At 38.8% G+C, this 17961-nt stretch overlaps 1 protein-coding gene across 1 annotated transcript in view; it reads left to right on the forward strand.

Moving 5' to 3' along the window:
- LYPD6B (LY6/PLAUR domain containing 6B) overlaps nt 1-11751 on the forward strand; it is a 118375-nt gene extending 106624 nt beyond the window's left edge. Inside the window, exons 5-6 of the mRNA XM_073305438.2 lie at nt 2495-2625; nt 7517-11751. Of these exons, the coding sequence (XP_073161539.1) occupies nt 2495-2625; nt 7517-7681 (296 nt within the window). The 3' untranslated portion in view covers nt 7682-11751. The remainder of the gene's footprint in view (nt 1-2494; nt 2626-7516) is intronic.
- The last annotated feature ends 6210 nt before the right edge of the window (nt 11752-17961 follow it).

Consider the following 17961-nt stretch of genomic DNA (forward strand, 5'->3'; position numbering starts at 1 on the left):
ATGTTCATAACTCTGAACAAAACATTACGGTTGTTCTTTCAAACATTGATTTAATACAGCTTTGAAACTTTACTACGCAGAAGAAAAATGCTGCTTTCCCTTTATTTTTTTCATAGTTTACGTTTAACACAGTACTGTATTTGCCTTTTTTTTACTTTTCGTCTCTGCTACTGCTTGATTGCACACTTCCGATTCCAAATGAGGTGTGTGGTTGACCAGTCAGTTTGTAACTCTGGTGTTCGTAACTCTGAGATTCTACTGTAGTACATATTTGAATGAGTATTGTGTAGAGTATCTTTTTATAGAATAAGGAAGCTGCTCACTAGAGTATGTATAACTAGAAATTCGTTAATGTAACTCTACCATTTTTATGGGTTGGCAAGCTTGTGCTAAGGATTTTAGAGGAATTTTTGAATACTGTAGTCTTAAAGCATAGTCACATTTCTGGGTAGATGGACGCCTTGTAGTGATGTGTGTGCCGTGAGTGGAGAATATAGGATTTGAGATTAAGTATACAGCTGAATTCAGCCCTGTATACATTCTAGATTCAAAATGAATGATCAAAGCACAGCCCTAGCTGAGACTTCCATTTAATTACTTAAGATAGCTAGTCCAAAGCTGACTGTGAAAAGTTACAAACATATCTCGCTAAACTGGGTGACTGGGTGACACAGCAGCAGATGAATTTCAGTGGTTAATAAGTGCAAAGTGGTACAAACTAGAAAAAACAATCCAACAATACCTATGTGCTGAAACTAGGGGAGCTGCTGCCCTGGCTTGAAGTGGTTTCACACAACCCAAAATCAACCTGTAGAACTCATTGCCAGGGGATGTTGTGAAGGCCAAAAGTATAACTGTATTCAAAAAAGTATTAGGTGAGTTTGTGGAGGATAGGTCCATCAATGTCCATTAGCCAAAATGATCAGGGACATAACCACATGCCCTGGGTATCCCTAAATGTTTGACTGCCAGAAGCTGTGACCGGTGATGGGATGGATCACTCGATAATTGCCCTGTTCTGTTCATTCCCTCTGAAGTATCTGGCACTGGCCACTGTTGGAAGACAAGGTACTGGGCTAGATGGACTATTGGTCTTGACCCAGTATGGCCATTCTTATGTTATCCTCCCTCTTCGTAGTTCTATGCCAGATTAATCTAATATATATCGTAAATCTCTATAAACAGACTCAGGATTCCTGTTTTCCAATCCTTTTTTCCCTATTTTCCTTGTGCTTGTGAAGAAACAAATAGTTTTATTAGGTTGTCTTTATACTTCTAATGTAATATTGGTCTTGTTTGCATTTCCTCTGAACTTAGCGGTTAACTTATCCAACATTGATACATGGTGGGAAAACAATTTGCACTGTCAAATTATATTCCCCTCGCCAAAGCCAGCTATTACTTTAGTACTGTCTCCAAGAGTCAGCTGTTCAAGGGCAAAGACTATTTCTTAATTCAGTCCCGCAGTCAAAGCTAAATGTGCTGCCAAATCTACCATCATTCCTAGTGTCTTTTGCAAAATTAACATAGGAGCTGAAACAATTACTTCTAATATTTAGTGCAGTTTTGTTAATTAGGGATGACTTCATAAAAGACAGGTTTCAGAGTAACAGCCATGTTAGTCTGAATTCGCAAAAAGAAAAGGAGTACTTGTGGCACCTTAGAGACTAACCAATTTATTAGAGCATAAGCTTTCGTGAGCTACCGATAAAGCTGATGAAGTGAGCTGTAGCTCACAAAAGCTTATGCTCAAATAAATTGGTTAGTCTCTAAGGTGCTACAAGTACTCCTTTTCTTTTTATAAAAGACAGCTATATAAAAGGCCTAATGCAAGGTTTATGCTAAACTGTAGGCGTACATCATTGCTGCATGTGATTTCAGATGTGTTGTATGTGAACTCTCAAAATGGAAAGTGTCATGCTAGTGCATCCATTGGTAGTGCAGACACATTTGGCAATAAGGCCTGAAGATCACACTTGGAAGAGAGAATAGCAGGGTCACTGAAACTAGGGAAGGTAACATACCCTGAAGAGAGGGGAAAGGAGGAAAGATGTTGGAAGAAGGGGAGCTGGGGGCTAGGGGAGAGGTAGGGTGGAAGTGGGAAATGAAAAAGGTAAAGAAGTCTAGGTGGAGGGGAAAGGGAATGAGAAGTGAATGCAAGAGGGAAAGGAAGAACCAGGAGAGAAGCCGCTAAAACTAGCTAGCTAGAGATGAAGTGTTAGATAGATAGTACAAATCTCAATGCCCTTTTTCATAAGTTGCAGCCTAGGGGCCGAATGGCACATTTAATTTAAGGTCTACCTAATACATCATGACTGTTAAATGACAATTTTTTGGGAATATAATGCTATTTTACTGCTCTAAACCCCACACAATCTCTAAGTTTTCTAAGTGCAAGCACTTTATTGTAACTTGTCATTTAGTGAAAACTTTTGAAGTATGTGAAAGAACTCACACTGTATGAAAATAAACCTGATTTTGATGTATTTCTTAGATACAAAGTACTGCTTGACAGTTCATCATTTCACAAGCCATGGAAGGAGTACATCTGTGACCAAAAAATGTGCTACCAGGGATGAATGCCGTTTTGTTGGCTGTCACCCACGCAGAGAGACAGGCCGTACAGTAAGCATCAGTTTTTGTAATGGTGAATGTTTTTTTTAAGACATTCTAAATAAGGGTCCTGTTCAGCACTTGTTACTCAGATAACTACTGCTGGAGTGAATAACACCTGCCAAATGAGACTATCTAATGTTTGTCAGGGCTGGGTCATGGGCAGCCGGACCTTGTGGTCAGAGCTGCAGTTCACAGTCAGGAGCCAAGGGTCAGCTGGGTCAAGGTACCGGGAGATCAGAGGCAGAAGACAAACTGGAGATCAGAACCACAGGTCAGATGCCATGAGCCAAGCCAGGTCAGGGCACCAGGAAGTCAAGCCAGGTGAGCTGGTGCAGGAGGCACAAGGTATACAGTCCTGAGCATGGTGGATCCCAATTGTTTGGAGAGCGTCCTGTTGCTGGTTTAAGTAGGTTGGACATGTCAGGGGTGGAGCCTCAAACTGGGGCTAGGCGTCCAGGGTCAGCAGTTGTCAGCAGGCTGCCAAGTGGAAGGCTGAAGTGTGGCTTCTCCTGTAAACCCTGTGGACCATGAAAATGTTTTAGTAATAGAAGTCAAAGTTCTAGAACAGGACTCAGATTAGCACCTCTCCCTATTTTTCTATGAAGAAGTTAAGCTGTAGTTGCGAGGGAGGGTCAAATTTTTGAGTGAAACTTAGCTCTATAACACCATTTGCTATGGTGATTATAACATCAAGCTGCCTTGTAGAGGATCCGAGTTCCAATTCAAACTTGGCCATTCCTTTTCTAGGTGGCAATTGGCTGTCTTGCTCATAAAAGGAGTAGTTTTCCTTTGGAGAGGATGCACCTCTTGTAGCTCTATAGTGACCTGTCTGGCTGGAGGCAGCCATGTTCAGCTTTATTCAGTCAGAAGGATAATTTCCCCAGTGTAAGTCATGGAAACAAAACAACACTAGATTTAGGCTTGGAACTTGCTATATTTCTTTGGGCAGCAGTGTCGAAAAAGTACTGCCGCATTAAGGGGCTGGGTCTCAGGTCAGGATTTCCCCCCAAAGTCAAGGGGCTGGTTCTTTTGTCATATTAGCGGGGTAGGGGGGGAGACAGAGAGAGAGAGAGAATTTAGGGTGTTTTTCCCCTCATTTTTATAGTTCAGTCACCCTTTGAAATACATTTTCCTGAGGGTTACCCCTAGATAAAGTTCATTGCAGCTGTGAGAACAGAGACATGGAATCTCGTGGTGAAAGAGGTTCCATGTTGTTGTTTGCTAAAATGCAGATCAATCTGTTCCTCACCCCCTTCACTACCAAAGAATGGCCACTTGACCAGTGATTGCCAAACAACTTTGACATCTGGCTAAAGGCGTCAGCTTGTCGTTTGCCTTTGAGAAACCAGTTTATTCCCTCCCAATACTTGTCCAGTATACAGTATACTTGTCCAGTATACATACTGTAGTCATAATTTCACCTTATGTTCATAACTGTTAATATGCATGTTGTACATAGGTTACACAAGAATATTGATCTGTTTATTAGTTTTTAAATTATATCTTACAAGGCATATTTTGCACAAAGATTAATACAATAATGTGTAGGGTGTGAATAGAGAAGTACTTTTGGTCACAACCATTTGTAAGTGGAGAAAAATGTACTACAACATTTGTTGATATGTTTGATTAACAAGATACCAGACTTTAAAACCATGTCATTCTTATTACTACATTGCTTTTGTCCCATTTCAGTTATGATCTAATTTTAGCATCTGGTAAATTACAAAATAGCTAAAATTACAGATTATTACTTTATATAGATGGTATAAACCATTGACTTCTAGTCCAATCCACTGTGAAAATGAATATCTTTATTTTTAAAAATATAGAGTACAGTATAATGTTGAAGAGTTGTGTAGTAGTGTGTTATACATACTGACTGACGTAAGCAACCTTTGCTATAACTCTTGCTTCTGAAAAGGAAGTATAGCAAATGTTCCAGGTAAAATGGTTAGAATGTTTTATATCCTATATAATACAGAACTGGAAGGATATTTTTGAAATCAGTGTCATAGTAAAATCTTTTAGCAGGATTTGAATGATCTTAGTGTGTAAGATTTCAGATATCTTGAAGATAGCAGACAATCTGTATGTTAAATATGAAAGGACATATATATGCTGCCTTTGATCTGAGCACAGACTCCCATTGATGTCAATGAGTGTTGATGGATTGAGGGAAGTATATGGCCTTTAGAAGCTCCAGCCTGTCTTATGCTGCATTTTATCTTGTAAAATATACTAATGTTCCTTTGCATACAGTGCAAACTGCTGTGTGGAAATGGGTACACTCTGCATCTTCACATGCTCCAATAAGGAAATCAGTTTCAATATTTCCCCAAATAAACTACTAGTGAAGAAGATGATGAACATTAACAGTTGTTCTCTAGCACTAGAAATTTGACAGGAGATGCAAATGTAAAGATCAAAATACGAGATAATGCTGCATAAAAGCTTATGAGGGAAATTAAACATGATCATAGTCTATTTTCATTAAAAATGTGTGACAAGAAAACATTCAAAACCATGTTTGTGCTTAATAAATAGGAAGGTGATAATTATGGGATGTTTTCCCTACTTTCTTATATGTTGGGAAATCTGTCAGACATAGTTAACGGTTAACTATCATCAGATCATGGTAACAGGATTCCATTAATTACAATGCATGATAATGAGCCGTGAGAACACTACTGTGCATGGTTTTGCAGATATAACTGATAGTCCAACTCAGCTCACAGGATACCAGACAAAAGTAATTAGTATTGCTGGTTGGGAATTTTCTGGCAAAATGTTTTTGTTTTGTTTTGTTTTGTTTTTGGCTAAACTTTGATTTTGTGAAAACTGAAACTATTTGTGGGAAAGGGTCAGTTACAACAAATCTGAATTCCTAATTTTGCGGGGGGGGGGAATTGAAATTGTTGAAAGGACTTTTCATTTCAAAATACTAGTTAATTTATAGTTTTATTTTTAAAAAGGTCAAAATCTAAATGAAACATTTTGATTGATCCCATTCCAAAAATTCTTTTGGATTTTAGGTTCACAAATTTTTTTGAGTTGTTGACTTTTTGTAAGATTCAGGGTGGGGAAAAAATTTCAAAATCTGAAACTCTTGTGGGACAGGAAAATGGTTTCCTGCCCAGCAATAGTGATTAGCTTTTTTTTTTTTTAGTAATAGCTAGGGCTGTTGATTAATCGTAGTTAACTCATGTGATTAACTTAAAAAAAATCACAGTTAATCATGGTTTTATTCGCTCTGTTAAGCAATAGAATACCAAGTGAAATGTATTAAATATTTTTGGATGTTTTTCTATATTTTCAAATATATTGATTTAAATTACAACACAGAATACAAAGTTTACAGTGTTCCCTTTATATTATTATTTTTGATTACTAATATTTGCACTCTAAAATGATAAAGTATTTTTCAATTCACCTCATACAAGTACTGTAGAGCAATCTCTTTCTTGTGAAAGTGCAACTTACAAATGTAGATTTTTTTTGTTACATAACTGCACTCAAAAACAAAACAGTGTAAAACTTTAGAGCCTACAAGTCCACTCAGTCCTACTTCTTGTTAGCCAATCGCAAAGACAGACAAGCTTATTTACATTTACGGGACATAATGCTGCCTGCTTATTATTTACAATGTCACCTGAAAGTGAGAACACGCATTCGCATTGCACTTTTGTAGCCGGCATTGCAAGGTATTTACATGCCAGATATGCTAAACATTCGTATGCCCCTTCACGCTTCGGTCACCATTCCAGAGGACATGCATCAATGCTGATGACACTCGTTAAAAAAATAATGTGTTAATTACATTTGTGACTGAACTCTTTGGGGAGAATTGTATGTCTCCTGCTCTGTTTTACCTGAATTCTGCCATATAGCAGTCTCGGTTGATGACCCAGCACATGTTGTTTGTTTTAAGAATACTTTAACCGCAGATTTGACAAAACGCAAAGAAGGTATCAATGTGAGATTTCTAAAGATAGCTACAGCACTCGACTCAAGGTTTAAGAATTTGAAGTGCCTTCCAAAATCTGAGAGTGATGAAGGTGTGGAGCATGCTTTCAGAAGTCTTAAAAGAGCAACACTCCAATGTGGAAACTACAGACCCTGAACCACCAAGAGAGAAAATGAACCTTCTGCTGGTGGCATCTGACTCAGATGATGAAAATGAACATGTGTCAGTCCACACTGCTTTGGATCATTATCGAGCAGAACCCGTCATCAGCATGGATGCATATCCTATGGAACTGTGGTTGAAGCATGAAGGGACATATGAATCTTTAGGGCATTGGCCTGTAAATACCTTGTGACGCTGGCTACAACAGTTTCATGTGAACGCCTGTTCTCACTTTCAGGTAACATTGTAAACAAGAAGCAGGCAACATTATCTCCTGCAAATGTAAACAAACTTGTTTGTCTGAGCGATTGGCTGAACAAGAAGTAGGACTGAGTGGACTTGTAGGCTGTAAAGTTTTACATTGTTTTATTTTTGAATGCAGGTTTTTTTTACATAATTCTACGTTTGTAAATTCAACTTTCATGATAAAGAGATTACACTGCAGTACTTGCAATGGGGAAATTGAAAAATAATATTTCTTTTGTTTTTACAGTGAAAATATTTATAAACAAAAATAAATATAAACTGAGCACTATACACTTTGTATTCTGTGTTGTAAATGAAATCAATATTTTTGAAAATGTAGAAAACATCCAAAATATTTAAATAAATGCTATTCTATTGTTTAATGGCGTGATTAATCATGATTAATTGCGATTAATTTTTTAAATTGCTTGACAGCTCTAGTAATAACCCTTGCAATTGAAAGCATGTACACTATAAACTTCTGTTGCAGCCACTCCTGCCTACCAATCTCCTTTTTATTAACAGGAATGCATTTCTTGCTGTGAAGGGATGATCTGCAATGTAGAAATACCAACCAATCGCACAAATGCAGTATTTTCAGTAATGCATGCTCCGAGGACATCAGATGGCAGCAGGAGGACAATTAGTATTCCAGTATTTGCATCAGTCATAACAATTATGTTGTTATGATGCAGCTTTCCATGTGCCAAATGTGATTCAGAGGGATAAACTTTCTGGGCTCAGCTATAAGAAGAACATTTCAGTTTGAAGAAAGACTCCGGCCCCCTTCAGATGATAGAAGATGGTAGGAAAACATGGACATGCACATCATGAAGTTTGTTGATCATTTATTGAAAATTCTTGCAAAGAGTTTGAAGTATTTAAAAACAAACAAACTGGTGACCAGACACTATAGTAGACTTTAACCAGTTATCTGAATTCTTCATTTGGTGGTGGAAGCGTGTGTACACTCTGCACATTACTTGAACAAGGAAACTGGTTGTCTGTAGGCAGTCAATTTACCAGGTGAGATAAAGGGATACTTCTAGATGCAAAAGCTGTGCCAAGCTTATCTCAAGAGAAGCCACTTTTTTCATAACTTTGAGTATTGACTTGTAGTGTTGTAGTCTCTTGTCTGCCTTATTGATGAGAAAATGTTATGTTTAAGTTCATCCTTTACAGTTCTCCATGAACACCATGTTCATTGAGAACAAGGTGTCTAAGAAATAGACAAAAGTGCTTTTTTTATTCAGTTTTGGTCAGAACTTCGATGTCCTATGGAAAAACTGAAAAATATTTAAATTTTTTTTTCTCTCCTACAAAAACATTGTGACCCCTCCTCAGATTATAAAATGATGAATCCACCAAAAAATAAATAAAATCCTAACAAAAGATGACCAACTGCTTAGGCTCCTATGAGTCTCTATTTAGGCATGTAACTAAAGCAGTCTGAAAGAGTGCTGAGTACCTGTATCTCCCATTGTCTTTGATAGGATTTGTGGGTGATCAGTTCTTCCAGATACCTCACCACTTTTATTTAGGAGCCTAACGTTAGGCACCCAGCTTTGAAAAGTATGGCTTAAGTTTCTAAAAATAATGTTGCCAATCTTACCCTTTTTTCCCACAGTTGTAGTAGATTTTTTTTAAAGCCTGGTTTATTGCATATTTTGACTAATGTTGCACATCTGACCAGTTGGAAAAATTAAAAATGGTAGAATTTAGGTTACTGTTGCATGTTACAAAAAAATCTTTGTTTTCCTTTGTAAGCCTTGAAATGAACAATGTGTGTGTCATATTTATGTGTATTCTCATCCCTCTGGTTCAAGGGCTGGATACTTTCAGATTCACTGTCTGTCTCTTTCACATGAAGAAGTCAATTCTGAAGACTGATAGAGAATGATTTCACTTACTTTGTCAGTATTCGGTCTGATTTACAACATATGCCAATGTTGACTATTTTTGACTATTTTTGTTGTTAATATTTTGGCTCAGATTCTCTGTGCTTGCAAACACCCTGATCCTGTGTACCAGCATACGTCAGCCCTGTCCTGAGCACAACCTCAAGGCTCCCAGGACTCTCTGGGACCTGTGCTGATGGTTATGTATGGAGGGAAGTTTCAACCATGCCTCCTTTTTTGCCCAAGCTTGTGCCCAGAGTCTTTACTTACTGGATCCACCATCCCCTTTGCACTGCAGCATGGTCATGAGTCTGACCCATACAGTTTGAACAGAGCACTGTGTTGCATTTTTTGTTTCAGAATTTTTTTTTAGTACTTTATTTGTGAATTCATAGATGTAACCACTAATAAGTTAGACTCTTTATTGAAAAGCTAAGATGATGAGAAATCAAAAGTTTTCTGTGCCATCAGAATTGGTTGAAAAATTGAGGGGGGAAAAAGTTGTGAAAATTTTGTCCAAATATTTTTGTAGGATTTGTAATTGAAATTTTCAGTGCAACATAAAGATTTAATCAAAAATTGAATCTCTGAAAATGTTGAACAACTCTGTAGTTTCAACCTGTGTGTGTCAAATCTTTTTTATTTCTCTCTAACTTGTTTAGGTACACTTAGCTATTTTAATTTTAACTGGCAATTGGAAAACCTGCTTTACTGATGTTTTCAAAATTGATGATGATCTACACCAACATATATCCAGAGAAGTTCTTAGAATGGTGACCCTTTTTCTTCTATTTTTCCTGTATGCAAATATGTGACATGTCTAAAATCTATCGCCACAATCTGATGAAGAGGCACTTACAAAAAATAATTAGAGTTGTAATAAGTTACAAATGGAAAAGATCATTCACTCCCTTCGCTTGCCAGTGCAGGGTTCTCTCCTGTCATCTAAATCTAACTATTTCAAGCAATGGATTTTTGACATCTTCTTATGGAAGACTGACTATTCCAAAGTCCAGTAGATCAAGCTATAAGGAAGAATTTTCTAGTATTGAGCAAAATGTTTCTTTCTTTAAAGGTAATGTCTTTAATGCTTCTTTAATTGTTTTATCAGTCTAGCAGGTAATGACAGCTGTAGCTGAGATCACAGAACACTTTCCATTATTAGTTCCTGGTTTTAGGTTTCTGCAACATTCTCTTTTGGGCTGACATTTTCTGGACTTGGTTCTCTGCCCGAAGGTGAATTCTTCAATAAAATTAAAGCAAAATCTTTTCAATGGTTTTCTGAATTATGAAAGCATGTAAAAATACACTTTCCTGACTTCTGCCTCTTCACCTGCATACTCCTACCCCGGCAGCCCTCCAGGCTCGAGGTGCTCCCTCAAATTCTGTTCCTTGGAATGATTTGTGCAGTTGAAAATGACAATATAAAGCTTAACAAGGCTTGTGGCCTTAGATGAGTTTACTGTAAATAGTTTAAAAAGATCTAAAACTTTAGATTTGTTTATTTTGCAAATAAGATTCCAAACTACACAACTTGGGAGCAGAGCTAGGATCTTGAAGTACTGGCCAGAAGGTTGGCCATGCTGATGCTACTTTAAGATTTTCTTGAACTGATGAGATTATCTCCTGTGCATGCACAGGTGAGGAATGCAATTGACAATAATAAGAGGCAGTAGTTCCTCATTGGCAGTCTGGTGCTTCTTAAATCGGCACATTTGCAGGCTGCTAATGACATTGATAGGCTCTAGTTGGCCTTGGTTAATTGGTGCCTGTTAGTTATAGAACTGTTTGGTTTTTTTCCCTGTTAAGAAACTCTAGGAAATAAATGCAAAAAAATGTCAATTCAACATGAGGGTTGTACAATTAAGCACTCGGCTCAGAAGATGTGAAAGTTAAGATTGATTGTGCATCATTGCCTCTGCCGTTTTGCACATACATAAAACCTCTATATTTGTGATTGTATTTTATCTTGGACGTACTTGTGAATCTAAGTTCATAGAAAAAGATTGTGTTCTAGTGTGTTAGAGAAATAAGATGTGATTACATAATTTAAGACTGCATCACGATGGGATATAGGGATTTCATATTAAAGCTTAGCTTTCACATTTTTTGACTTTATAAGGCTTGTATGTGGAATCATGTTATATTAATGTAACATTTTTACATTTAAGAAATAGGTTAAAATATGGGCTACGTTCTACCCGCAGTTATCAATGTGCAAGTCCTGTTAATTTCAGTGGGAGCATCTGGGGGCACCATTTGACTCTAGGAGTATGATTTTCAGTAGCTAGGCATTGCATGTACTTAAACACACATGAATGTTCTCCTACCAAACAGGCATTAAATGTTATTGCACTGCCATCTGTGATGGGATAAATGTCTTTGGATGCAGCAAGCAATCATTAAAATCAATGGGAGCCATACTCAAGTGCATCCCAGGACAGAATGATCCCTTTGTATTCTGCTTTGAAATAAAATTAAATATATGTTGTGAAATCCAATCCATGGAGTTATACCAGTGTTGAATTTGGCCCTTGACTGCTATGAAGATTAAGATATCATGACCACAAAATGGTTATTCCAAGATTATAACAAATAGGACCCAAAAAGGGTATTGCTCTTGTCTTTGAAGTAATTTGTACAGTTGAGTGGCAAACAGCTTTATTTAAATATTGCATTTTTACATTGTACTAGGGACAGTCTAGAGTCGATTATTTTTTCCAAAGTTTGAATGTATTTGTAACAAAACATCTTCAACTATTCAATGTTTGTGTCTGTATCAGTGTTTCTTATCTCTCAGTGTTCCTGTTTTAAGTCTCCTTTGAAAAACTGGCACTTTTGATTAAAGGTATTAAAATATTAGTTGGTGGAGAATATTTATATATTGAAATAGCCTAGAAGAAAGAACTGAATTTTGCTACTTAAAAAAAATTAAATAGTGTGGGCCAGAGACTGTCACTCTTCCTAGCACTTTGACTCCAAGAGGAGTCATTCCAGTCCGTTGATTCCAGTGCACTTATGTATTACTCAATTTGGTAAGTAAGAGTGGCAGATTTTGGTATTGTGGGGTTTATTGATCTAGAATTTGAGGTTAGATGTAATGCTTATACTCTTCTTGTTTATTGCTGTTACCCCTTCTTCCGATGGCAATGCCCAGCTTCTGACACTACTATTGTCCCTCTGCTGATTGGTAGCAGAGTTCTTGGCTTTGAAGGTCAGCGTCTCAATGGAGGAAAAGTCTCCAGTTGGGCACAAAGAAAAACCGTGGAACATGCAATTAGTGATCACCTGTGAAAAGTTTGACTTTCCCAGCATCACAAAGGAAATCTGTGGCTGAGGCAGGGATAGAATCCAGTCTAGCATTCAACTGTTTTACACACAAGACTATCCTTTCTTTTTCTGCAATCCCCTATCTCAGTTGCATAGCTTCCAGCTTCTGTAACTAATGAGACAGGGTCCTATGGACAGCAGCCTCCTTCACAATACAACTCTGTGCCCTGAATGAGACAGGGATCCTGTGGAAGGAATAGTATTTTGTCATGTATTCAAAGACTGCATGCTCTTAATGAGGAGACTGAATAAGGGCTGCTTATATCTGGCATTTCCTAATTTTTGAGTGCTTGATTTTGCAATCTTAATATTATTTTAATTCAATTATTATTAATAATATAACTTGCTATTTTAAAAAAACCCTGACAAAACCAGATGTTGAATCATATGGAACCATATTGACTCCTCAACTGGTGGCCAACAAGGTTGCAATTCAGCTGGTCAAACTTTTGTGACAGAAATTTTACGTCAGAAAATGCTGAATTCAATGAAATCTAAACATTCTATGCGGACGTGTCTATTCCATCAAAACTTTTAACAGAATACAGGCAGGTTGGTCTGGCTTCCTGCCATCCCTCCTGGCTCCCTGGCAGCCTACCTGCTAGGCTGCCTAGCACCCCAGCATCCTGCCTGATGGGTTGCCTGGCTCCACATCTGGCTGCCTGCCCAGGTACCTGGGATACTGGGTCCCTGGCTTCTGAGGATGCCTGGCTTGCAAGTTCCCTGGGCTGGTGAGCTTCTTAGGCTGTCCAGTTGCCTGCATGCCAGGCTGCCTGGCCAGTATGCAGGGAGCTGGCAGCCTGCCTACCAGGTAGAGAGCCAGGCTGTGCCTGCCTGTCTCCTAGGCAGGCAGCTGGTGCTTGGCAAGCCCAGGCAACCAAGGTGCTGGCAAGTCCAGGCAGCTGGTGAGCTGGGCAGTCACACCCACCTGCCAGGGGGACAGCTGGAGAGCCAGCAAGCCCAGGCAGCAGGAACATTTTAGTCCCATGAAAAATTTTGAGGTTTTGAATTATTGTCCCAGTTCAGGCCAATTTTTTTCTCCCCCAGAACTCGCTGTTTTTTTAGTGGTATGGAGATTTTGTTTCCTGGCCAGCTCTAGTTGAGCCTTTAAGATCCACAGTGTTGACCACTACCAAACCGTGCTGCCTGTAATGAAAAGAAAAGTTGTATGTGTTTAGATTTTCAGGGGAATATCTCCATTCATTTTGGGCTTTCTCATATGGGCTGAGCAGTTCCTGCAGTATTTTGAGCACCCTTAGCTCACACGAACTGCCAGTGGTAGGAATTGACCCCTCCGCTCCCGGCAGCCATTAGGTGTCTGTGTAGTGCCTTTTCAAGCATATTATGAAACTGACAAAAGGAGGTTTATGACATGAATTGTCACATGCTATGGTGTTGTGACCTGGGGGCACCAACCATGCACAACAATGTTTTCTGGCCCCACACTCCAACCCCAATCCCAGCCTGGTGCAGAGGGCAGGCCCTGGCGGGGGTGAAAACAGAGCAAGCTGTGGGCTATGTTGCAGTGCCACTCCAATTTGGTCCAACTGCCCCTCCACTATGATGGAGAGGCAGCCAGGCCTCTCCATGCACAAGGTCTCCATACCCAGAAAAGGGAGCTGGGCCCAGCACCGCGGAACAAGAGTCGCTGCTACTGGGAGAGTGTGGGACAGGTTTGCCCTCCCCCACCCACTCCAGAGCTTCCCCTTTGCATCAGGCTAGGATTAGGATTGTGGTGCTGGGGCAGAGGGTGCTGCTATGGATGGTCAGTGCACCCTCATCAGAAGGAGGAGGATTGCAACTAGGGCTTACATTCTTATAGAGTATTTCCTGGAGTGCCCCCCTCCCCTATCCCCTGCAGTGTGCTATACAAACTCCTCCAGGGGTTTTGAAAATAGCTTGGCTGAATTTAAGCCCTGATTGAATCCATTGAATATGGAGGCTACATCCACCACTGCTTAGCAAGTCTGTGTTAGTTTTAGTGGTTATAATACACAGGCATGACAACGTGTGAAATTAGCAAGCCAATAGGTATAATTGAAAGTAGCACCACCAATGACCCATTGCCCCTCCTGGTTGCAAAACATGGTTTTGCAACTGCAGAAGTGGACCAAGATGAAGTTGTTTTCGGGAGTGGGCTTGCTTTTCTAAGTGGAAAAAAGAATAAGACCATTTCCCTGACCCTCCATGTACCATAATAGATGCTTTGTGGGGTGTGCTTACTATACTAACTTAGCACCAGTGGAAACGTAGGGTGGAATCCTGGTCCCAGTGAAGTCAGTGGGGGTTTTGCCATCTCAGACTGTGGTCATCATTCCTTGTAAGTAAGTTTGGGCCTGGTGAATATGTGGGTGGAGGATGGAAAGGGGAATGAACATACTTATTGTATGTATACTCATTGTCCTGGACTGCTGAACTTCCATTACAATTTGGCATGGTTGCTTTAAAATTTAGTATGAGTGGAAAGTATTCTGTTAGAAAGCTCCAATTATCAAAAGTAGGAAAACACTCTGAAGATGTTCAGTGTTTTGAATGATGGAATATATTTGTGCAAGGATAAAAGCTACGGTACTGCAGGAAAAGGTTTAAAGGTCACATCACAGTGTTCCTTTGTTTTCCTTTGCTTTGGCCTTTTACTGCTGCTTATTAGTTTTTAAACCACCTCCCCTTATGTTGTGCCACTATAAACAGAAGAAAGAGTGATGTGATGCTATTCTGAAGTGACAATCCTATGGTAAAGTTGAATGTATGTACTTTGGAATGAGGTACAAATTAGGAGGTGGGGATAGAACCACTCATTTCAGTAATATGAAAACAAAATGAATATAGTGTTTGGTTAGTACAGTGTAGCAGTTCTGAAACTTCCATTTGAACTAAACAAAAGTTCCGTTTGGCTTTTGTAAACACATTATTCTTGCATTTGTTTTTCCTCTTTTAGTTTCCATTGTACAGGTTGTGTTGTCTGACCTTTCCCACTGTGTTCCTACAGAAGTGTTACACTTGACTACATTATACCAATGTTTGTGTTTAACATGATTTTTCATCCTCTATTTCTCATCCCTATTGAGCTTTCCTTTATTATTGTTTGTTTTTACTGTTGTGGCACCCGGAGGCCCTGTTCAGGATGGCAGCCCCACCAAGTGCTGTTTGTACACAGAATAAAGGACAGTCCCTGCGCCAAAGAGCTAACAGACTAATTTGTGACAAGGTGCTAAAATGGGATGTAAAGTCAGAAGGAATTAGGGAAGGAGGATGAAGGGAATAACAACAACTTACGTTTACTCAGGTTAAGTATAATCAAGTCAATTAGCCAAGTTTAGAAAGGTATTTTTTCTTTACAATACTCTGTGGCCGAATATACTTTGTGTTTAGGAAAATATTTCCTAGTATCTGTTTTAAATGTGTTTCTCTTCTCATTCATTCCATCTTGTTCTTGTATCACACTTGGTAAGTAGGAGTAGCTGATTGACCTTTCTGTGACATTGATTTTGGATTCCAGGGAGAAAAAGAACTACTCACAGAATAAACGAGAGAGAGAGTGAGAGTGTGTGTGTGTGTCACACACACACACACACACACACACACAGATATACATTGTAACCCCCACCAGCTATACCACAGGCAACATATATACCAAAAAATAAACAAACAGCCCTCTGTTCCATGCTTGAATAATGTTGTGTCTATGACAGAAATATCTGAGGGCCTCACAGACATTATTAATGAATTTAGGCTCCTGAGTATGGTGGGGAAATAATATCCTCACTTTACAGAGGAATTGGTATACAAGAGACCCCTTTTCTCCTAGGGGTGCATCCAGTGCTTTAACCACAACACCACTCATCCTCTCGATCTGCAATTCTTGATTCATGTTCCAGCTTCCAAGAATTGTGTTAGCATTTTGAAATCACTTAGCTTCTCTTTCTTTCTCCTTAAAATTATCAGCTACATTGTCTACATTGTCAGCTGGACACACACAAGCGAATATGACTTATATTATGGCTATTTTCTTGTAGTGAGATACCTCTTCAATCTATGTTTAATGATGCTTATATGCTTCTTCCAGGTAGAACTCAGAACACTACTGAGTCTATCATCAGATATATTTTGGAATTCCATTCACGGCTTTGACAAACAAGACTGTGTCCCCAAACCAACTCTATGCAAGGTTCTTATACTATTCTTTCTTCTACGTTGTTTAACTTTGAAAAGAATATACGGCTGAAGAACAGTATGACACGCTAAAGGAAACATGGGATGTGTATTTTGAAAAGCAATGTTTAAATGATCAGTGTAAGTTTTGAATACAATAGGTGAAATCCTTGCTTGATTGAAGTCAATGGGAATTTTGCCATTGACTTTATTTGGGCAAGGATTTCACCCAATATATGTGGTGGTTACATGCACAATTCCTTATTTTAAAACAAATGAGAGTAGTACAAATGGCAGGCAAAAATCTGTCAGCCTACAGTCCATTAAGCCATTATTGTGATAATACGAATGAATTACTGTGATAAGGTTATTCTGGGTAGATCCTACTAATTTAAATAAGGCTGGCTAAAGTGATTTGTATATGATGAATCATATGAAGAATACTGAATTGTTTCTCCTAGCACTTGAAAATTTGTTTGTGTGTATAAACAATATTTGAGTTGACAGCCAAAGTGGCAAAGCTAATTGACCTGAGGCAATAAATATCCAAAGCCTTACCTTCTTATTGTGATTGTTAAATGAACTATGCAGTACAGAATTGATGGAAGAACTGATGTTAGCTGGGAGAAATAATCTAAAGAAATAGAATGAAATAGAATGTTACTGTCGCCATCTGAAAGAACAGTAATAATACTTAGCTTTTTATATAGCACTTTTCGTCAGTAGCTCACAAAGTGCTTTACAATGGAGGAGAGCATCATTATCCCCATTTTACAGTGGAGAAACTCAGGCACAAGGAGGTGAAGTGCCTTGCCCAAGGTCTCCCCGTAGGCCAATGGCAGAGCCAGGAAGAGAACCCACATCTCACATTAATCATCATCCCCTGATTTATAACTTTTAAATTTGGTGCCAGCAGGTACACTGTGTATCACCCTGGGACAAAAACATGATGAAGATGGGTCTTTATATGCAATGAGAGTTGCAAGAATCACACTTATGAGGAGACACAATTGTCAATATATTTTAATTAAGGGACATGGGATATTTCCCATGGTACAAAGACTGTTGGGTACTCAGCTCACACTGAAAGCCAGTGGGAGTTCGATGCTTAACTCACATGTGTGCCTTTGAAAATCTGCTCCTTAATCTGAATCTTCCTCCAAAGGTTCTCCGTGTATTGTCTTTTATTCATTTTTATTCTCCCCCAAATCAAATAAAGACAAAGTGCATCCAAATAAAGGCAACCAGTATCCAATTTTCTGGAACTTGAAACATGATTTTAAGGGCCAGCTTGTGGTAGCATTAGTCATATTGGGTAGTACCTCACCCCATGTATAGTCCCAATGAAGTGAATGAGGCTATGGGTTGACTAAGTTTTACCCAATGTGACACAATCTGCCCTAAATTTACATTGCTTATCACAGGAAACTTGGGAATCTGAAGTCATCCTCTTCACCTGATTCCCCACTGCCATTCAGTGTCTTAGCCAGTGTTATGGCCATGAGTTCCTGAAATATTTAAGGTTACTGAACTCAGCTTACTTTACAGAAAACACAGTGGTAACATGATGATGCTTGGTAAAAGGAGCTC

The sequence above is a fragment of the Lepidochelys kempii genome, chromosome 11 (assembly GCF_965140285.1).
Source record: "Lepidochelys kempii isolate rLepKem1 chromosome 11, rLepKem1.hap1, whole genome shotgun sequence".
Taxonomy (NCBI): Eukaryota; Metazoa; Chordata; order Testudines; family Cheloniidae; genus Lepidochelys; species Lepidochelys kempii.